This window comes from Colias croceus, chromosome 14 (genome assembly GCF_905220415.1).
Source record: "Colias croceus chromosome 14, ilColCroc2.1".
NCBI lineage: Eukaryota > Metazoa > Arthropoda > Insecta > Lepidoptera > Pieridae > Colias > Colias croceus.
Window position 1 is genome coordinate 3,484,206 of NC_059550.1, and position 23,023 is coordinate 3,507,228.

Sequence of the window (23,023 nt, forward strand, 5' to 3'; positions counted from 1 at the left end):
ACACGTATAAACGTATCAAGCCAATGGAGGCGTATTAAGTTCAAAGTTCAAGTGGCTAGCGGCAACGAAGCCTAAACAATATAAAGTTTAAAGGTCTTTCTAGATAATCGGGATATTCCGATTTTCATAACGCGTTGGTGGACAGTAGGCTCGTAGGCTGATCAAAGACACAAAATGTCACGTTAATGCTGCGGGATGAACCGCTATTAATATACAAAACGTATTTTTTACTCTGTAACATGTTAACAGTATCGATATTAGCATTCTTATCTGGAATTTTACATACTTATCTGCTTATATCCTGCGTTTTGATAATATTATCTAGTTTATGCGAGTCTCGTTAGCGCCCTAACAATACTTAGGTATTATACTTATTATAATTAGGTATTTGCAATTATTTTTATTCTCTATATTAAGTTTAATATTAACTTTCGCCTTTTTGCAGCCTTAGGTCTATTTTAACATAATTTTCAGTTACTAACACAATGGTTAGATTATCTAATCTAATCTATCTAATATCTTATAAAGGCGAAAGTTTGTATGGATGTATGGATGTATGGATGTTTGTTACTCTTTCACGTAAAAACTACTGAACCGATTACAATGAAATTAAGCACACATATAGAGGGTAACTTGGATTAACACAAAGGATAGTTTTTATCCCGGAAATCCCACGGGAACGGGAACTATGCGGGTTTTCCTTTGCAAACGCGGGCGAAGCCGCGGGCGGAAATCTAGTCTACTATATTTAAAAAATACACATTACTAATACCTACATATAACATAAACAGTATTTATTATAGGTAATTTTTTAGGGAAAACTTCATCAATTCCCCCATAACATAACACGCTCTACGTAGATCCATATGATTAAATATACAGAACAATATTATAAAGCTGAAGAGTTTGTTTGTTTGTTTGTTTGAACGCGCTAATCTCGGGAACAACTGGTCCGATTTGAAAAATTCTTTCAGTGTTAGATAGCCCATTTATCGAGGAAGGTTATAGGCTATATTATGTCATCACACTACGACCAACAGGAGTGGAGCCACGGGGGTGAAACCGCGCGGAGCAACTAGTATCTAATGTAAAGAGAACTCTAGTTTCCTATCCATTCCATACGTATTCAAAGGCATTCTATGTTTATTAAATTTAATAATATCTACAGAAACCTATTATCATCTAAACCCAAGTCTATTATCAGCACGAGTTATGAGTTAGTGGCACATGCTCAATTGGTTGGGGATTTCAGGTCGAATTGCCGTCAAACAAATGTCGGTATCTCGTAATGCAAATAAACGTTCCGAACAACGTTCGAATTTCGTTTATGGTTCTTTATTTAACAATGCCTGCTACAAAAGCTTCCCTTGTAGGGCAAAAGTAAAATGTTTATAAGTATACGGTAAAGGCACAGATTAGATACTAGGTAAAGGGCACAGTGCTTACTAGTACTTACTAGTTAGGTACTACTACTTAGTTGGAAGGGAAATAGTAGGTACCTATGCATATTCTGATTTTTCTATATTTATTATAATACAGTTAACTATTCCTCATTATTATAATAAAACCCAGAATAAATTTACAATAATTCAGATGTTACCCACAAAATGAAATATCATACGACGAAAAACATAAGAAAATTCCTTCACAGCGTATCCATAAAAGGCACAAAGCTTGTTCCACATTCATCGCACAGAGTACACCCTGCGTCATTGTAAATGAACTCGCAATAATTCACCCCTACGGATTCGTTCCTTTCGTGTAACCCAACTGGTGTGTCAACTAGTCGCCCGATTAGTCGAGCTTAGCGTTGACTACTTTAATTAAACAAATTAAATGTGTGATCGAATCACTGTGTATTTAAACGATATTGGTTAAATAATTCGAATCCAATATATGATTCCTATTAGGTAGGTTTAATAAGTATTGTCTATTATTGACCAAAAATATTAGCAGACTTTGTCAATAAAAAAAAAACTATGTCAACAATTACTTAGGTAACTACATATGCCAGATAACTGACACAATTCACAAATCCAAACCCGAAAAATATATAAAAAAACGTAAAATTTTCGTGTAACCATGAAATCAAAACTGAAATATATTAGATCAATGTCCTCCATAACGTCCCAACGCTCGCGCTCATGCCATTCAAATCCTTCATATCATAGACCACAAAGAAATTACGGGCTACGTAGATCTGTTCCCGCCTCAATAGTGCTTTGGGCATTTCACAGAATACCTGCGAGGGAAGGCTTAACATCACAGCGGCTTATAAATTTTCTAAAAAGGCACTATAAAGTTGATAATCCGGGAAGAAGCGGCAAATCCATAGCGACAATACTAAGGTGTGCAGTCGAGTTTGGTCTTTTACAAAAGCGCGGTAAACGCTATTTTCTGGCGCCAACAGATCGACCGTCCTAGGTGCTAATTAAAAGTACCTACTTTAAAAATCTTATCTGGTGCATAAAAATATCTTGTGTTTTTTTTAATTTAAATGTTAAAATGTGTGTCCGTACTCCGTACCTGACTAGCGTTATCATTGCTATCATGTATGTTTGAAACTAGAAATATAACATAAAAACAATATTCGGACTACTCTTATTACTACTTTGTTCTCTGTAATTTAAGATTTAATAAAATTGAATAATTTATGTGAAAGTGTCAATTTATTTGAGAAAATATATAAGTAATGTATAAGGGGTGTTTGTCATGGCAGTTTCTACTTTCTACTGTCCCAAAACATGGAAACATACCTACAGGATGGAAATTTTGAATGTGCCCCTGAGGGAAAGTAGGTACTTGTACGTAGGTTCGGTTCCCTTTGCTTTAATACATCCCTAATAATTAATCTGATACATGCTATAGTCTTGTTTTAATTTCGAACTGATTTAGAAATTGCTCTACCATCGTTCCAATTTTAGATTACGATATACTTACGCAAAGGTAGCCAATAACTGTTAATTTGTTATCCTCTCCTTCCCTATCCTCATTCCCTCCCATCCTCGCCCCTTCTACCTAACTCCTTCCAAATCCCTTTGAGGACAGCAACACATCCACTTCCCAGTGGAGTGGATGCTTATGGGCGGCGTGTATCGCTTAACACCAGGCGACGCGTGTGCTCGTTTGCTATCCTATACCATAAAAAAAAAAAAAAAAATTGATGTTGTTGATACTTTGCGACGGAAGGTGCTTAATTGATTCCCAACGCCATCTAGTTCCAAATAAGCAAACCTAGTATAACAGATATTCTTTGACATTTATACAGGGTGGAATTTTTTAGTGCCACCTAGAGTGAAGAGTCGAGTCCCGGGTGTAGTGAGCGACTTTTCGGGAATCTTTGAATACAGTTTGCTTTCCTTACAAAAATAATGGAATAATTTGTTTAATTTAAATTCACTAAATTCCACTCAATCAAATAATCATACTAATATAAAAATAAGGGATACTATAAAAATAAAAAATAAAATAACATTCAATCAATAATAATTATATTTCATATATCGCTTCACAATCTTGTATTTACATGATCTCTTACTTAAATATATTGACCTAAACAACAAAAAGAAAAAAAATACTATTCGGTGTACTTATACTGCGTTATGCGTTTTAAGAGCACTGCCCCAACTTTAAAAGGTCATAGCTATAAAAATCAAACTTGTTAAACAAACGAGCAAAATACATTTAAAAACGGAAACATTGTTAGATTATAAATAAAACCAGAGTACAAACTAAGTTGTGGAATGCTTACATACAAGACACCTACTCTAGACAAACCGATATCACATACCTAATTCACAGTTCAACCATGTTCTAAGCGAGTGAATAACAACGACAACATTAAGGTATGTACAGAGTAATGAATTTTAATATCATAACATTTCAAGCTGGCAACACTAGTCTGTACATGTTAAACAAAATGGCGCTTGGATTACGTGTGCCTTGCCAGCTTTTCTACTACAAGGTTATAAGTTGCATGAGTACGTTCGGCGAATGTTCTAGAAGAGCAAATCTTCGTCGCCTTCGTCCAACAGGTTTGCGATACCGCGTAACTCTATGCCAGCTGCCTTCATGGCTGCTTTTTTCTGAAATTAAACATACATAAACACATTTAAAGGAAGATTCTTGAATACTGAAGAAACATTATTAAATTGTAGATTAAAATAAATCCATAGTAAAAGATAGAGGTTTTATTTTAATCTATTATATAAGATGAGTATTTTTATTTTTTTACATATAAATAACTTAGGCTGGTTGCAGAGCTTGACCGACCGTCAGTGCGTACCGTCGGTCCTGACGATACGCATCAACAATTGTATGACTATGACACTAATGCGCATGACAATACGCGTGCGTATGGTCGGTCTAGCTATGAACGGTTTTATGAATTTCCATACATATGACAAGCGCGACTGACGTACGCACTGATGGTCGGTCAAGCTCTGCAACCAGCCTTAAAGATTTCATTTCAATACTTATCCCATTTAATGCCACAGTTGACAAGTACATGTTTGTTATTAACATACCTACCATTATAACAATATCAAAATTTAATTTTATAAACATTAAAGTTTGTAAGTATGGATGTACGTTTCTCCTTCACTTCAAAACTACTGGACGGATTTAGCACTTTACAGGAAAATAAGTTATACATTAGAATAACAACATCAGCGACTGCTGATAGCTAGCTGACTAGCTTTAGAATATTAATTTGTACGCGGATAAAACCACGCGTCACAGCTAGTGAAGCATTCGTAAGAAATATTCTATTATAGCCAACTTACAGCCTCCGCTTTGTCCTTGATGATCTTCTTCTTGTCCTGAATCTTCTTCAGCCGGTAGAACTCCTCACGCTCAAGTTCGTCCAACTCGGAGATAATGTAAGCCAATGTTCTTTCCAGTCGGGGAATGATTACTGAAAACACATACATTTTCAACTGTAAAAATAAAGAGCAAATTTAGTTAAATGAATGTTAAACTCGCATCGATGATGGGGTTTACTTTTGTGATTACACAGAAAATCACGACAAATCATGATAAATCTTGTAATACATGAATGTGCTTACGCATTGTTTGTTATCTTCTTTAGGAGCGTTAAGAGTAAAATTTCAAGTTCACGACATAGTGCAACTATTTTGGTATCTTTGAATCTTGCAAAGAAGTTTCACATCTGACACATGTACTCGGCACACACGCGCTTTTTTTATTATTTACAGGCTAATTGTATACCTGTGGTATGTATTTGTATACAATTTTTGACATTTTTTCTTATTAAAATGTCATCAATAAAACGTAACTTTAAGCGTCGATACACGTAACTTATAATAAAACTAGCTTACCGCCCGCGGCTTCGCCCGCTTTGTCTAAAACCTAATAAATTATATACTAAAACCTTTCACTTGAATCACTCTATCTTTAAAAAAAACCGCATCAAACTCCGTTGCGTAGTTTTAAAGATTTAAGCATACAAAGGGACATAGGGCCAGAGAAAGTGACTTTGTTTTATACTATGAAGTGATTTATAAACTCACCATGCTCAATAGCGTTAACACGTCTATTGGTGATCTTGATAACTTCATCAAGGGTCACGAACGACGTCTGCAGCGAAGCCAATTCAACAAGCAGTTTCACAGCGCTCTGGAAGTTCTTCTTCAGCTTGGTGAGTTGCTGACCACCTCGCGCGAGACCCGCCAGCTCGTAGGTGTCGGAGCCATCTTGGTACGACTCGAAGATTGGGAGGGTGACACCTTAAATAAAAACTTTTTTAGTGTGATATAAAATTCATTCTTTATCTTTATTATAGTAGCTGACCCGACAGACGTTGTCTTGCCTATAGACGTTGTCTAAATTTGCTATGCGATGATTATAAAATATGATTTGTGTCTGTTATTAAAGTTATGTTTTAGTTAAGAAGTAATTTCTATTTCATACCATTAGTCAACTTCATGACTACAAATTCTTGTAAGCAGGGATAGCATAGCCGATAAGTATTTAAAAATTTTAAAAGAATAGAGACAATCATATTGTTAAAATTCAAAATTGATCATATTCAATAGACAAATTTTGAACCCACATTTTTTGTCATTAGTATAGTGTTCATATTTTAAGAAAGATTAATTGAGTTGTAACTTGAAGATGAGTAGCAATATATTTGATACATTATATTTTGGTTATGTTTATTATATATAGGTGTTCATAAGCATTAGTGTTTAATTAAAAATATTATTATAGAATTACATACATTTCCGTTAACATATACAATAAAACTCACCTAATATTTTAATTTCCTTGAAGTAGAAAACTACCTTTAAGGATTACCTACGTTCTTGCAATTAAATTTTGAGAACAGACACTTTCCCAGTGTTGTTTATAAATATAAACAATACTGACAATACCTTTTAAATCCTTAAAATCTGTTTTATGTATAATTCTCAACCATTTGTGAAATGGTATTTACAATTTTACTAGAACATGATAACACAAATACTTAATCCATTAATTAATTTGTTATTTAAAGGATTAATGACAGAGCATGAACATCATATAAATAAGTATGTAAAGAAACTTCATTTCTTTGTACCTATTATTTTGTTTATTAGATTTGAATTTTGCCGCTCGGCATAGATAATATTATAACATTAGTGAGACATACCTACGACAGAGGTCGCGAGAGAACTAATAATGGCGAACGACGCCAAATAAAATTGTGATGTGATAAGTAATGTTTGAACTGTTTAAAATTTAAATTGTGTGCTAAAGTTAAATTAAACTTTAAATGTCGTTTCTTTTGTTTTCAGAAGAAACACATCGTTTAATTTAAAATCCCTTATAAAACGACATTTAAAGTTTAATTTAACTTTAGCACACAATTTAAATTTTAAACAGTTCAAATCCTGTACTAAATGCAAATGAAAACTTAGATGATACATTAAAAATAGTAAATTTGATAAAATTAAATGATATTATTTCGGACCAAGAAAAAAATGAAGAGTTACAAAATAAAAAAAACAGTTTAATATTTAAAAACAATGTCTATTATAAAAAGTTTAAAAATTATGAAAAGATAATTTTATCTGAAAAATTCAGTAAACAATTGATTCAAAACGTCCATAAAAACATGTGTCACATTGGTGTAAGACAAATGCTTAACACAATAAGTCCATTTTATTCAGCAAAAAATTTCACAACAAATATTAAACTACATTGTAAAAATTGTGAGACTTGTATTAGGAATAAAACAAGAGGGCAAGAAAAATATGGTTTAATGTCACAATTAGGTCCTGCTACCAGACCTTTTGAGATAGTCTCAATCGACACAATTGGAGGCTTTGGAGGCAAACGATCCACAAAAAAATACTTACATCTTCTTGTGGACCATTTCACAAGATATGCTTTTATTATTACATCAAAGACACAAAATGCTAATGATTTTATGAAATTAATAAATAAAGTAACAGACTCAGACACAATTGGGATGCTCTTCTCTGATCAGTACCCAGGAATCAACTCAAAAGAATTCAAAAATAACTTAAAGGAAAAATCAATACCAATAATATTCACTGCAGTAAATTCTCCATTTTCCAATGGTTTAAATGAAAGATTGAATCAAACTCTAGTAAATAAAATCAGATGTAAAGTCAATGAAAATAATTATAAAAAAGCATGGACAACAATTGCTCATGACTGTGTTGATAAATATAATAAAACAAAACATTTAGTCACAGGGTTTTCTCCTAAATATCTATTAGAAGGCACAAATATATCTTGTTTGCCAAATGAACTTAAACATAGAATCTCAGAAGAAGATTTGCTCAGAGATAGAAAGATAGCATTCATAAATAGTTTAAAATCTCATAATTACAACAAAAAATTATTTGATAAACATAGAGCTAAGTTTGATTTCCAAGTAGAAGATATGGTATATGTTGAGAATGGTAGTAAATTAAACAGAAATAAATTAGATGAATTGAGAATTGGTCCGTTTAAAGTTATTGAGAAGATTTCAAATTCTATTTATAGAATTAATACTGGCCATAAAAAGGCAGAGTCGAACCTCTTTCATATAACGAAACTAATTCCTTTATCTTTAAAGTAGAATAATAAAAAATAAAAATAAAAAAAAATGTACCTATTTTATACTTAATGAAAACTGTTAAACTAAAATTATAGTATGTATGTAGTATTAAGAGTTAGATGAAGATATGTTATGTTATATTATGTGTATTCAAGCATTTGAATTAGAATATATTAGTTTTGTGTAAATTATATTGCAAAATATGTTCTTTGGGGGGGGAGATGTAAAGAAACTTCATTTCTTTGTACCTATTATTTTGTTTATTGGATTTGAATTTTGCCGCTCGGCATAGATAATATTATAACATTAGTGAGACATACCTACGACAGAGGTCGCGAGAGAACTAATAATGGCGAACGACGCCAAATAAAATTGTGATATGATAAGTAATGTTTGAACTGTTTAAAATTTAAATTGTGTGCTAAAGTTAAATTAAACTTTAAATGTCGTTTCTTTTGTTTTCAGAAGAAACACATCGTTTAATTTAAAATCCCTTATAAGTATATAACTATCAATGAATCAAACTATTCATTTGTAATTATTGAAGTGAAACTTCTTTATCGGGGTTGGAAAAAAATTAGTGTAACATTTTTTCTTTACGCGTGACATTTTTCCGTTACGCGGCATCGTTTTCTTATCCCTATCACGCGTGATCGACGTATTTCTGTAAAGTTGCATACAGTATTTTTTTTTAAATAAGGTCATATAGAAGTTTCACTTCTTACGTGTGTACACTTGTACACGCATACATTTTTTTATTATTGTCAAGATGTAAATAAAAATTAAAAACACACCAGCCACATTGTCCTTCTTGGAGCGGATTTTAATTTGAGCCTTAGTAACGTTCTGCAACACAACTTGATTGAAGTCACCTGTTGTGAACTTAGCTTCAGCCAGAGAGAATGCTGCTTCTTTCATCACCTCTCCCATGAGAGTTTTAGTCTGAAAAACAGGGTAAATTTATGTGTAAAATAAAAAGTTTTTCATTGTTTACTTCTCCATAAATATCTAAAAATATAAAAACCTTATGTAAATATAGAGAGTAAAGACATTGGTTGCTAATAATAAGCTTAAGTTTATTATAAATACTTTTTATATGCATTCAACTGATATTCAAACACATGAATGCATAAACACTGGACAGAACTGATAACAGTATTTCAAGATTTATATGGAGTACCCAAAATTTCTTATAGGATGGCAAAAATGTTACATACCTCGATGATTTTGCTCAAGATCATACGGAACCTCACTTGTAAGGCATCAGCCTTTTTCTTGAGAAGTCCATGCCCCTTTTGTGCCCCAGCCAGACGTGCCTTCATCAACATCTGAGCACTGAAATTCAATCACAAAATTACTTATGAAACATTCTTTAAGGGGTATTTCACTTGAACATAACATATCTTTTAAAATATCAATATTCACACTTACCCACGGGAGGGGAAAATAGCTAATTTATCTTTTCCAGACATTTTGAGCTATAAAATGTAATCTTTTCGTCGCAAATTTTACTCCCAATCCCGATCACCTGATGACAGAAGACAGCTCGATGATAAACTTTGTCTATGCCTAGTCTTGTGATCTTGCTCTCAAAAACCGAGAGAGAATGTAAGTCTTTTGGTATAATTTAAATAAAACTCAGCTTAGTTGCACAGATAATATCTAAACATTACGCCATTAATTGTAAAAAATTGTTACGATTTAATTTAATTTATGTAGAAAACAATGCCTTGTAATAAAAATATGAATAAAAACTTGACAGTCCTTTAATAATAAAATAATGTGGAGTGTTACGATATTTTTTTAGTTCTAAAAATAGCTATTTGGTGTATCATCTAAATAAAAAATTGGTTGTCTGTAAAGTCGGTTTACTGACGATAGTCGAACGTGACAACGTCAGGCCGATTGTGCTTCTTTGTCGCTCGTTCCACGCTCTCGCTTGCACTTCAAGCCTCACGGAACGCCTCAGAACGAAGTAACGCCGCATGAGTCATGTTTTTTCGTGCGTGCAGCCGGCTCTATCGAATTATAAGACGTTGTCACGTCAATAAAAAAGAAATATCGATTTTTTAGGTATAAAAAACTGGTTCTGTTTAATCTTTGGCACCGATCACCTTTAAAAAATATATCTGTCAGTAAAGAGTATTGCTAACTGAAACTATCCCTCAATGTAAGCTCAATGTGGAGACTTGAAGACTATTTTATAAATTAAGATGATAATAAGTAGTTTGAAATACTTCAAAAAACATAATGATTACTAGGCTTTTATGTAGGGTTGATGTACCACTAGTTGACCATTTAAGCGGTTTTATCTTTAGCTATATATAAAAAACGGCTTATTTGTTTTACGTTCAATGTTATTTTTGGGACACAGATAATTGAATAGTCACTGCAACTATTGTTCTTAGTATCAATTTGATAGCCTTTAAAGGTTTTATGAAAACTACTCTGAAAGTTACTTCTGCTAAAAGTACCAATACCTGACCACTGATCACCAATATCTGACCATCATTGCTCTAAAAGTTGACCATTTTCAAAATGGACAAAATGTCCTTCTTCGAACATTAGTTTTGTTTAATAAATAAAAAAAGTCAGTATTTATATTGAAGTTTATTTTATTAAATGTTATAAATCATTCTTACAATACTGTTAATAATCCTTCATGACTATACCTACGTACCATACAATCTTTTATTTTTTCTCTTTTTCCTTCGACACCCAGTAGTCTTGCCATTTCTTGGAAGTTGTAGCAAAGGGCAAGCGTTCAGTCTTCTTTTTTAACGGAGAATCAGAAGGCCATATTAAATGTTTGCCAAAAGCTGGGCTTATTTTGCTGTTGCATTTTAGTTATTAAATCTACTAATTTGGGCGAAGGAGGTTCAAGGAAATGACTGACTGAAGTTGATGTTGATTCGAGATGCATTGTTGGTGTTGGAATAGGACTTAGACGGCTTATATGGTTTGTTGAATTAGGTATAAGCACAAAAAAAAGCAAGTCTTTCTTAGCAAAATATAAAGAACCAAGAGCTGACCATACTGGTCAACAATAGGCGAAAAATTGTTTTTGTTGCTCCAAAAGATAACCAGGCCGCTAAAAATCATGAAAAACTGTTCATGCCAAAAATGAAGCCGAAAGTCTATAACAGAATGGTTCAACATTATGCCTATAACAAGACATATAAAGAGTAATCGATTGCATTCAAGATAAATTAAGATTTCCCAATCAACTCCCGATAAAAAACTCTTAGTAAAAAATGTGATTACTTACGGGGCACCTACTTAATTACATCTTCGTGTTGAAAAAATGTCCATATTTCTGACCAATAGCAGCAAGGTTTGTTTTTATTTTATAGATGATGTTGCTTTATAGAAAAAACAATAAACTATCATCTGGGGCTGCCGTATTTTCTTAATTGGCGCGTATATTTGAATTTTGGTCAAGTATTGGCGCTTGGTCAGCTAGTGGTACATTGACCCTAGTCTTTTGTATTTTATTGTAAGATGTAATTATTTGATTTAATTTAGGCTTATTTTACCTCGCTCTGAACTAAAATTTTCTGATTTAATAATATAATGTAATGTGAAATCATTATAGCATGACTCCAATAGTTTATATTGAACATTAATTAAGTACTTTTAAGTAATCCGAGTGTCTGAAAATAATAATTAAAAGTCAAATATATTTCATAATATTATTTTTAGGTAAACTATAGACGTGTGGCACCGGGGACTGACGCGGTAAAGCGCGGTATTGCATATTAGCATGCCTTCAAGCTACTCATCCGTGCCCGTTGGAGTGGGGAGCGTGAGGTTTTTTCGTTATGGAATAATTTCTGGATTCGGTCCCCGCGCTCAAGGCCCGCGATAGAAGCTATGCAATAGCTTAATAAAATTTATGCGTTGGTTACACTGTAAACATTTTTGATTTTCATTACTTTAAGATTGCGACTGAAGGACTTGTATCCATGGTTATGATTAAATAAATAAAAAAAAATTGATTTCCCAGATCTCATTTATGATTTATGTCAAATTACCTACAAATTCCTAAATCCTAATGACAATTGACATTTTAAAATTTAATAATAAAAGCCATTGATAAAAGCTGCTCAATAAATCATCATAATTCAAAGTATTCCATCTAATGTTTTTCTTAAAAATAAGTAATGCAAATAATAAAATAATGCTAGTTAATTGTAAAAAACAAAAATAATTAATTGTAAAATAGATTTTTGAAAATAATAAAATGCAAGTGGATGCATGCTTGGTGTCAGTGCGGTTGTGTTTTGAAGTTTTATCACACAATTATCTTATAAGCAATGTTTGTATACCTATCGAATTAACAAGTAAATAGCGCGAACACATTAAACATGCCAGTAAGTTTGTGTAGAATATGCCTTGAGGAGGGAGCTAAACTTCCTCTGTTTGAAAACACTGTTGACGAAAATAGTTTACTGTCAAAACTGAAACTATGTTTACAAGAAAAGGTAAGTTACCAGTTTCATTCATTACGTTCTAATGATATAACAAGAGTTCAGCCTTAAGTTTTATAAATTAAAAATTTCATATAAGAATCTTATAAGTTTATAAAACTAAGAAAACATCAAGACAATATTAATTATTCATACTGTCAATAAACATAGCTTAGTAAGCCTGCAATGTATTCTATTTCTATTTCTTATGTTTCTCTTAAATCTTTTTCAGATTGAAGACATTGATGGCTATCCACGAAATATATGCAAGAGGTGTAATGTAACTGTGGATCAAACATGTGATTTTATTAAAAAGTATAAGGAATCATGCCGTATTTTACAAGATAATTTACAAGTGAAAATAGAACAAATAGATTTAAGTGATGATAGTTGTTACGATAATGGATTTGCAATTGAAATAGATACGAATTTAAAAAAAGAAAGCAGCGATGATGAATTTCTTAGCAATATAAAAGATTTTAATAGAATCAAACTAGAAGCAGATACTAATAAAAAGAAAAATGTTGCAATCAAATCTGAAAAACCAAAACGAAAGTCTTTAAAAACGGCAAAATGTACAAATAAAATAGCATCTTCTATATTAGAAGGTGATTTCTTTTGGATTGGTGACACATGGTGGTAAATTTTTGCTTTACAATATTTATTGAAAAATTCATATAAATAACAAATTTCTTATTATATTTATGTTTCAGTATTAAACCTAAAAATACCAAAACTATTAAAAAGGAAACACCCGTGAAATCAGTGGAGAAACCAAAACGAGTTCATATAAAATTACCAAAGGTGAAAAAACCTGATCCACCCAAATTATGTGATCTTTGTGGAGATATATTTAAGTCACAAGAAATATTATGTAGGCATAAGAAAAAGGTCCATTTTAAGGATCCAAGAAAATGTCCCCAATGTCCCCGCACATTGAGTTCTGAATATTACTTAAATAGACATTTGCGACGGCGACATCAAACTGAGAGGCAGTTTATATGTGCAGTATGTGGAAAAGCATTTGCATTTAAGGGAGAACTGGCCAGTCATCATAGAAATGTTCACAATAAACATTTATTACCCAAAAAGAAATATGCCTGTAAAATATGCAATAAAGAATATAAATGTGCAAAATCAGTTATAGTTCATGAGAGATCAGTACATACAGGTATGAAATACTATACTTTATAAATCATTTTCCAATAATTTAGATCTTTTCCCTGTGATTTATCAAATGGAATATTCCAATGTGGTTTTCGTTAACATATTACTACTTTTTGGATAAGGTGTATTTTCTTTTAATAAGTACTTATCATGATTTTTATGGTTATATCTACTTATTACCAAATCTTTTTGAAATGAATCTTGTCTCTGATAATACAAATGTTGACTAAATTTTCAAATTTAAGTCTCAAGTCTGATGGATATTTCAGGGTTAACTAATGTGTCACTATTGTTTTTTTTTTCTTTAATTTCAGGTTCTAGACCAGCAGTATGTTCAGTTTGCGATAGTAGTTTCTACCATGAGGACTATTTAAAAGAACACATGCGACTGCATACTGGTGAAACACCATTCAAATGTCCTATATGTGGACGAGGATACGCACAAAGGGGAAATATGAAAAGCCACCTTAGAATACATAGAATATCAGAATTAGATGCAAATACTCTAAGTAAAATAAGACCCAATTATTTAAAACTTTTGAAGCCCTAATTTAGTTATATTTTTGTAAATTTGAATTAGCTATATGTTATTTTGTGTGTTGAATTGTTGACCACTCTACCATTGTTACATTTATTATTAAAAAAATTATTCTATTGTGTAGATGATAAACAAAAAGTAAGATAGGTACCTTGGTTCTTGTTTAATGAGTTTGTAGTTAGTGCAATATGCTCAGTTTAATTATAGAATATTTTTATTTTAGTGAAAAAGTTAATTTAATTAAGTTGATAGTATCTATTATTAAGTTTAATATTTTTGCAAAGATAATAATGTAACTATTAAGCAATAATTTTCTTGGAATAAATTTGAATAAACGTTGTTGGAAAATAAAAAGCGTTGTATATAAGTAATTCCAATTCCATTTGAATGCATTGAATTTTACCAATATTAGAAAAAAAAACATAATGCATACAAATCATTATACACTTTGATTACCTACATATTGTGCTACATATTTTGTCCAATTTCTTTGTATCCAAGCCATTGGAAAGTCGCTTACTGTCAACGTCAAAATCATTGTCAAAGCAGTATTATTCTCATTTCGTGAATATTCTTTCATCCTTGTTTGTTTTTGTTTTAAGTTTAGGGATAAACAACGCATAGATTTATTTATTAATTATTTTGGCGCATCATTCAAAGAATGTTACGTACGAAAATTCATATAGCTCTGAGCGCTATCGGCGCATTCTTCGGTTTATCAGCTTTTATATGTTTTTGTATTGTTTACGCCAATGTTGAAGCTGGAATGTGGGCGTTATTATCCGGTAATACCTACTTATATTTTTATTTTTTTGTACCCTTTTCTGGAAATTAAACTGATCTTTAGAAGCAGACCATTGATTTCCTTGAGAAAGTGTTAATTTGCGATTGTTACATGTTTTAGTTTTTGTATCACATTATTTTTATTAGTGTTTCTATGATTATACAGGTATTCATGCATCGTTGACCTTGATGCTGCACTGTCATTATTTAAAAGAATCTTTACATGTAAACTTTTCAAGAAAGGCTCTTCAATACATTGGAGATTTTGGAATGGTGGGCTTTATATCAGGGACTGCATTGACATTGTTCTATATATTCCTTGAAATATATTATAAAGCAGGTATATACTATTTTGGATATCAATCCTTGTTTTTATCATTTGTCCAATAACTACTTAATTGTCAGAACTCAGAGTAAAAAATCAGTCAACATAATATGTAGGTACCTACATTATACATAACATATTTTAACCTGCAAAAGTTGTCAAGTCTTTCTATTTTTAATAGTTTACCTAAATAACAAAAGATCCATTACTTCTTATTCAAAAACTTGAAGGTCACATTACAACTATTACAACTATATCTCTGTTACTTGATTATAATCAACATTTTTCTTTGCAGATATTTTACCGATAAAGTCTAGTATTATAATAAGAATGGTGTGGTCCTTCATGATGATGAAGTGGGGCTTGATGTTGTATATATTTACAAAGAAATACCTACGAACATACAATGATCATCAGTTATTCTCAGAAAATCCTAACATTGAAGAAACATAATTTAGATTGTTCTTATTAAACCATACAAACCTAATTGAAAATGTAGAAGTATGTTTCGCTTGCAATTTTAATGATTGTTCTTGTTCTGACATTTTAAAAATTTGTTACTGTATAACATTGCAATCAGGTTTCTAAGTCGAAAATGTTTTTAAAATTGTGTTAGGTCATTCACTTGAGTGAGTCATACATTTAATTAATATTTTGTATATTTAATAGTTGTGCAATCCCATATTTTTAGTATATATTGTGTGAATGGACTACATAATATCTAAGTTTGCCACCTATATTATATATTTTTTTAGTGTGGAGATGAAAATTTGACTTTTCTCTGATTTAAAATTAGATACATTTTCCCAAAGTTATCAATTTCATTACCTGTTGTTTTTGTAATACTATTTACTGTGATATTGAGTACTTTATAATATAATATGAGTGGCAACCCTTAACAATAATTTACATTTGATACTTAAATTGGGTTGTCTTTGCCTTTTTATTATATTCACTTCATAGCAATCCAATGCTAATGTTAAAACTTTCTGATAACTAATTATACAAATCGTAAAAAAATATGTAGCATAATACCCAAGTAGGTTGAATATTTACAATGATTAATGATTATTGGAATTTTTTTAAATTTAAATACAACCAAAATGTAAATGTTGAAACTGGTTTAGACTTGAATTTACCAAAAATAATATTAGTTAATTATTATTTATTTAATGCTTGATTTGATTTTCTTTTTAGAAAATTAAATTCCCAGTATTTTTTGAAAAGGCTAAAGATTTATGTTATTAAATTTCATTTGAACTTATTGATGTTAGTGTAGAAATAATATGGTCTAATAAATTTAAGAAAACAATGTTTGGCTAGTAGATTAGGAAAAACTTGACTGAAAAATTTTATTAGGTCATAGGTGAAGGTATTAAAAAGACTAATTTTTTTTTTGTTAATTTTATATATTTTGTAGTTTTAAATTGGCTATAGTTATCTAAATTTAATTGATTCGGTATTATTTGGTATTAAATTTTCAGGGTAGCTTTTATTTATTTTTTATTATTTTTCTATCAAAAAATGTAAAACTGTTGTATAGTTCAGGATACATCGCCTATTTTTGCAAGTGACTACTATCAAGCTAATTTTCCGTTTGTAGCTTTATTTTGATGAGACGCCCAATAATTTCGTGTACGAAAGTCTCGATTGTGGTAGCTAACAGAGATAACAAGGATAAAAAATTTTGATTTGATGGTTCTCAAATATTTATTACTAACTGAATGAATTTTTTTTTTGTTCAATCTCCAGATAATTACCTAAATTATTCGAAAAAATATTTGTCCTACAAAATCTATGGTTTGTTCAAAGAGTCCCCCTTTCCAAAGTGTATCGATAACGAGGTCATCATAAATGATTACTAACAAGCTGATTTTTTTTTGTTTTCACTTAGTTAATGTTTATATAATTCAACAGACATATTGTCCTACAAATTGCGTAATAAATATTTGAGAACCATCAAATCAAAAAATTTAATCCTTGTTATCTCTGTTAGCTACCACAATCGAGAGTTTCGTACACGAAATTATTCGGTGTCTCATCAAAATAAAGCTACAAACGGAAAATCAGCTTGATAGTAGTCACTTGCAAAAATGGGCGATGTATCCTGAACTAGTATAAATTCATATCTATATGCATGTATGTAATGTTATAAAAAGGTGATTTAAATAAAATTGTTTTATAAATATTCTTTTAATGTTTCCTCCATTCCTTAAATTATTTACAAACTTGTAAGCTTTAAAAGACATAAATGAGAGAGAAGTTAATGAACTGAATGAAGCTCATGTAGAGTTAATTCAGATAGAGAAAAATAAAATAAAATGATGATTTTAAAAGTTTAATTTCATTCATAATACCATTACGGTAATGATGTAAATGAAGCAATTTGAAGAAAACTCGCTGCGAACTGTGGTGTAAACTGTAAAGTGTAAACTAAACGAGGATTCATATTCAGTAGATCGTAGAGCGCGCGTTGTAGAGCACGCGCGTTGTCTACTGGCTGCCAAAGCAGTGTAATACGCGCGGGAAAAATGACATTTAAAATTATTAAAAAGTGCGCCTGATTTTTTTATTATTATTTTTTGAACGTAGCAATAGTTGTGGAATGTATACAAATAAAGTATAATAAGTACCAAGTTGGCAGTGGATTTTTTTTATTTTAAAACACCAGTGGTGAGTTCTTTCATTTTACTAATTATTTAAAATAAGGCTTATAAAAATAACAAAAATATGTACATTAATTTCAACAACTTCCTGTAGCCCTAGAATGGCTTTTAACGTATAAAAGTTATGCCTAGAGGGGAACTTTTCATGAAAATTCATAAGTCTCGAGGAGGTTCGCATTGCAGGGAATCATTTTCGCATTTTGTTGTTCATAAAAAGTAGATAAGTAGTACCTACGAGCTACGTTCTTCGGTATTTACATCTATTAATAATAACATTTTTTTTATTTAATTAGTTTAATTTGAAAATCATTAAATATTTTTAAAGCGTGCACATTTTATCTTAAAATCATCTAAAGTTATCATATAAAGATATAATAATTGAACGGTCTGCGGAGAAAACAGTGGAATTCCTTAGAAAGATAATTGACTGCCTGAAAATGAAATATCAGCTCATCAACGAGCGAGTAAATTTTTTAAAGTACAATACTTTAATTCTCACAAGTAAGCCTAAAATTCTACACCTCATAGTAAGTAGTAGTAGGTAATTATAGTAATCTATAATATAAAAATGAATCGCAAAATGTGTTGGTAAGCGCATAACTCGAGAACAGCTGGACCGATTTCGTTAATTCTTTTTTTATAAGATTCCTTGAAGTACGAGGATGGTTCTTATGTAGAGAAAACGTAAATATGTACCACGGGCGAAGCCGGGGCGGACCGCTAGTATATTATAATAATGATTTAAAAAAATCTCCAAAGGGTCTCTAGGTACTCTGCGTATTGGACCTGTGTCCAAAGGACCGGGTATCTTCCTTCTGGTGGTAAACGAGAAACATACCTTATCATTATTTTCTTTGGTTTCAAGCACTTGAACTAGAATAAATAATTATACATACTTACTTCAATAGACAAAAGCTAGCAAAATATTATCAGGCAATAATTTACAAATTTTTCAAAATAAAAAAGTCTTTGCCACTAAACGACGTATAATGAAATGAAGCGGTATTTTCTGTTATTCCATCAATTTTGTAAGCAATAGACATTAGTACGTGATGCACGGTCCGTTCCGTTCCAACAGAGAATGTAATGATAGCAAATCGTTTGTTATTCACCTTAGAAACAGGAAGAGGAAACCACTAAATCTAGTGTAAGTACATTGTTTTAACATTTTCGTAAATAAAATAAACAAATTTTTATACGCATATCAAGGTTTCTAGGTACCTAAAAGTTAGCAATAAAAAAATATTGCTTGAATGTCATTGAAATTTTTTGTATGTTATTGGTAATATATTGGTTTATGGTAGAGGTAACTGTACCTTCGACTCTGTGCTTAACCCTCTTCCCATCATTTCAGTAAAATAATATTCTATAATATTAGAGTAGTTTCATTTATATCTCCTCTCCTAAAGTCTACAACCATCTTCATTAAAACCCGTATTAACATAACTACATAAATGATGACCAACATGTAAGTGTTAATAAAATCAAACAGATTTATGTCACCGATAATTCATAAAATACAATCGGTATACTGCTGAGTGCTAACATCACAACAAACAGCGTTCATTACCATTTGCATCTCAAGATTTCTTCTGGCGCGGATGCTTCAGCCAGTTTTCCCAGGCTTATTTATAATTGCTTAGCGATATAATTATACACTATAAACCGGCAGTGATCATCGCGTGCGTTTCCGTTTGCATAAACGACTTCGCTTCCAGAAACTAATAAAATAAATAAGTTTATAGTTCGGGATTGCTGCTTTAGTGGCACTATATTCGCGGGCTTTAGTGAGAAAGCTCTACTCGGGTTAGAATTTAATTGGCAGCTGTTAGGTACAATTTTTTTTTAATTCCCTTTATTTAGTTATTTATTTAATGTTCATCAATAGAGAAATATGAACTTAGGTATACGTATTTTGCTGTCGCCTGTCTCTGCCCTCTGGTGATTGGATTATTTTCTAAATCTTCAGAAGCAACAAGCTAATTTTATGTAGTTAACTAGTATGAAAATAAAAAAAATATATTAAGAATTTTCTACAGTTTATTTTATCAGTTATAAATCATTAAAATACTAAGATACATAATATGTTACAATTATTGTTCAACGCACCCTCGTGTTCAGGAGTCCTTGAGTTTCAATAGTCGAAGAATAAATTTTTCAACTGAAGCAAAAAAAGTTTATTTCAACATTTAACGTTAGTCAATAGTTTTTTTTCTCTATGCTTTTGTCATTTGTAATTGCTTCTTATTTGAAGATGCCTAATTATGAAATTCTTATTGAATGTAGAGCGGAAAATCATAAGACCCAAAATGACTTTACAAATTGGAGAATTCCTTTTCCAAGGTGGATCACCACTGTTGCGGAACATACAAATTTCTTAATGAATATTTATAACAAAGTAATTCATCCTTCCTTGAAGTACCTAATCGGTCTTACCTGTACTAAATGAACTTGCAAAAGATCCGGCGTGGTTCGTCCATTGTATTCCGATCATTGTAGATCTTACAAAACAGTGATATATGGGGTCGTGTTAAACAAATAATAGTATAATTCACAATCAGACTCAAGTCTCTTCGGACCGGCTTTGTTTGAAGGTAACTTTCAGTTAAACGAGTACTGTCTATTAGCTATTACCACACGATTACTTCACAACTATATACGTAATTGTTCCTATGTAATATTATGTTTAAGTTAACGCATTATTTAAAAATTTAAAATGAACCTATGTCATCATAATAGATATCATCCAGCATTCAGTGATCGCACTGTATATTTATCGCATTAAAAAAGTAAACGTAAAGAATTTATTTGTATTTGCAGCTTAGGTACAAATAAATAACTTGACATATTTTTTGCAACAATTAAAAAGGCTGTTTCTATCTGAAGAAGAAATTTGTACATACAGGTAAAATAGTTCTGTACAGTAAAGGTTTCATCATTACCTACTCGGTTAATATGTGCTTTATATCTTATTGACTTATTCCATCTGTTATTTTGGAAATAATGACAACAACATAAAATGGGATTGTACAGTTTCAAAATTGGGGCGACCTAAATCCATATTTTTAAAGTTTTACAAGACGTGACAAAGCCAGGTCAGCGTGAAGTAAGACTCGTTAAATGTATTGACAGATAATGTTAGTTTTTGGTTACAAAGACATGCTACGTTCACTTTTGTACGCGTATCGAATTCCTTACAAAGGAAATCTTATAGATGTGTTTGCAAGAATCTTTACTTCTCACAATATTGTCTGAAGGTCGTACATGCATATTACATACACAGAATGGAAGGGGCGTGTACGAATTTCTGTTATTAGTTACATCTATGTATAAAAAAAGTTTTAAAACATATTGACTATGCAACTAGAATTAAATCATTCTAGTGCATAAACATTGAATAATTCTGAGCTAACACTACATGTGTTTTGTATTCAAGATCAATACCGCATCCTTTACATAACGGCGTAAACACTAGTGAATTTATTACACTTTCTACATGTTTATAATCTCGCATCTGCGTTTTGCGAATTCCGCCAACCGCAGATTAGCATATCGAATTGTGTTGATATCGAAGTCACGCAATCATGTTCTTATTTCCTCGTCGCTTATTAGGAAGCAAAAACAGAAAAGCCAATGAATGCAAAGCCTAAAAGTAGCGTGTTCCAGAATAAAATGGTAGAGCTAACAGAATTGGTCTGAATTGTGTCGTAAACAGTTTTTTAACGTTGCCGTCGGTATAGTACGTAGGTACAAAAACCTACAAATTTATTCCACAAAACATTTCTTAGGTTGTTTTCTGGGAAGGAAATGCAGAAGCGTGGAACATCAGTCGCGCTTGGCCGAACACTTTCCTATTACGCAACACCTGCTAATCTTATATTACGATATGAAATAACCAATTTTACGTAAAATTATTAATTTTCTCATATTGTATTTATTTTATGCGCGGCTATTATCCATTGAGTAACAAACATCTGTGTTGGTCTTTGGTTGATTAACATTTTTGTTCCGATATCAATCGTCTTTTAATAAAGATAAGTAGATAGTTATATTCCTCAGAATCAATCTCAAATTGCTAAAAAGTGTTTTATTTATACACGTACACACACACAAACACACACACACACACACACACACAAACACTCACACCACACATTCATTGGGTTGGCTATCCCCCTTTTATTTTTAATTTTTGCCTTTGTATAAATTTTGTGTTTGTTTTAACCTTTATCTAGACCACAATGTAGGTATTAGCTTTGCCTAGCAAGAGAGCCAGAGCCTCATAATCAATATTGTATATCCTAAAGGTGAAATAAAGATTTATTTTATTTATTTATTTATTTATAATTTTTGTAATCAAACTTATGTAGAAAGGTAAGTGAATGGCTAATAAAGAGTGTAGTTATGTTTAAATCGGAATATAATAATTTAATAACCCTATCGATATTTTAACTTTTTGAGTATATTCTTCCCTTTTTTGTACATAAATATATACCTTTTTAAAATATCATGCCAAAAAAACATACAACATGAATGCACTAATTGGTTCAATAAACGTAGGTACAATTATAGTTATTTATGTTAGTTTCTGAATCGATTTCATAACCCATCAATGTCTGAACTAACTTATCCATGTAAACAGTTTCCTGTTTGATAATTAGGTAGCTATATATAATTAATAATTATATGAATCGTAATAAGATTTATTTATCACTAATTAAAAATTGCGTGTTTGAAAAAAGTTTTTGCTGTCACTTAATAATGTTTTAATAATCATGAATTAATAATAGCACGAGGGCTTTAAAAGGTCAAATTATTCAATTATTTTATTTACCTAGTTAGTTTAATTGTACTTAAACACCCATTAAATATAATATTGCGTGAGGTTTTTTATTTAAACGTGGTTGTATGATGTTTAATGCATCCTTTGACAAGGCTGTCTAAAAACGAAGATAAACCACGATAAGCATAAATTTTTATAAACCAGCTTCACATCGAATT

At 31.2% G+C, this 23,023-nt stretch overlaps 4 protein-coding genes across 6 annotated transcripts in view; 3 read left to right on the plus strand and 1 right to left on the minus strand.

The window, feature by feature from the left end:
• Positions 1-3,474: 3,474 nt before the first annotated feature.
• On the minus strand, positions 3,475-9,645 carry LOC123697345 (V-type proton ATPase subunit D). 2 transcript variants are annotated; one of them, XM_045643822.1, is made up of 6 exons: positions 9,506-9,645; positions 9,292-9,409; positions 8,869-9,016; positions 5,532-5,747; positions 4,785-4,915; positions 3,475-4,085 (listed from the first exon to the last, which is right to left on the minus strand). In XM_045643822.1, exons 1-6 carry the CDS (start codon positions 9,544-9,546, stop codon positions 3,999-4,001), a joined length of 741 nt encoding a protein of 246 aa, XP_045499778.1. In that variant the 5' UTR covers positions 9,547-9,645; the 3' UTR covers positions 3,475-3,998. The 2 variants fall into 2 exon arrangements, with proteins under 2 accessions (XP_045499778.1, XP_045499777.1); XM_045643821.1 differs by having other exon boundaries at positions 4,781-4,915.
• A 2,479-nt stretch (positions 9,646-12,124) lies between these two features.
• On the plus strand, positions 12,125-14,602 carry LOC123697200 (zinc finger protein 836-like). 2 transcript variants are annotated; one of them, XM_045643623.1, is made up of 4 exons: positions 12,125-12,558; positions 12,776-13,182; positions 13,257-13,714; positions 14,025-14,602. In XM_045643623.1, exons 1-4 carry the CDS (start codon positions 12,442-12,444, stop codon positions 14,258-14,260), a joined length of 1,218 nt encoding a protein of 405 aa, XP_045499579.1. In that variant the 5' UTR covers positions 12,125-12,441; the 3' UTR covers positions 14,261-14,602. The 2 variants fall into 2 exon arrangements, with proteins under 2 accessions (XP_045499579.1, XP_045499580.1); XM_045643624.1 differs by having other exon boundaries at positions 12,776-13,179.
• Positions 14,603-14,730: 128 nt separating this feature from the next.
• On the plus strand, positions 14,731-16,946 carry LOC123697203 (heme transporter hrg1-B-like). The gene is made up of 3 exons (XM_045643628.1): positions 14,731-15,033; positions 15,198-15,371; positions 15,652-16,946. Exons 1-3 carry the CDS (start codon positions 14,910-14,912, stop codon positions 15,807-15,809), a joined length of 456 nt encoding a protein of 151 aa, XP_045499584.1. The 5' UTR covers positions 14,731-14,909; the 3' UTR covers positions 15,810-16,946.
• Positions 16,947-17,618: 672 nt separating this feature from the next.
• Positions 17,619-23,023, plus strand: part of LOC123697199 — a 40,123-nt gene continuing 34,718 nt past the window's right edge. The window contains exon 1 of the mRNA XM_045643622.1: positions 17,619-18,029. The gene's annotated coding sequence lies outside the window, so the exon portion shown is untranslated. The remainder of the gene's footprint in view (positions 18,030-23,023) is intronic.

Coding starts and splice junctions, on each gene's coding strand:
- LOC123697200 (XM_045643623.1), top strand. CDS start 12,442: ATGCCAGTAAGTTTGTGTAGAATATGCCTTGAGGAGGGAGCTAAACTT. Junction 12,559..12,775: donor AACTATGTTTACAAGAAAAG/GTAAGTTACCAG, acceptor AATCTTTTTCAG/ATTGAAGACATTGATGGCTA. Junction 13,183..13,256: donor TGGATTGGTGACACATGGTG/GTAAATTTTTGC, acceptor TTTATGTTTCAG/TATTAAACCTAAAAATACCA.
- LOC123697203 (XM_045643628.1), top strand. CDS start 14,910: ATGTTACGTACGAAAATTCATATAGCTCTGAGCGCTATCGGCGCATTC. Junction 15,034..15,197: donor AATGTGGGCGTTATTATCCG/GTAATACCTACT, acceptor ATGATTATACAG/GTATTCATGCATCGTTGACC. Junction 15,372..15,651: donor TGAAATATATTATAAAGCAG/GTATATACTATT, acceptor TTTTCTTTGCAG/ATATTTTACCGATAAAGTCT.
- LOC123697345 (XM_045643821.1), bottom strand. CDS start 9,546: ATGTCTGGAAAAGATAAATTAGCTATTTTCCCCTCCCGTGG. Junction 5,748..8,868: donor CAAGAAGGACAATGTGGCTG/GTGTGTTTTTAA, acceptor TTTTTATTTAAG/GTGTCACCCTCCCAATCTTC. Junction 4,086..4,780: donor GGACAAAGCGGAGGCTGTAA/GTTGGCTATAAT, acceptor GTTTAATTTCAG/AAAAAAGCAGCCATGAAGGC.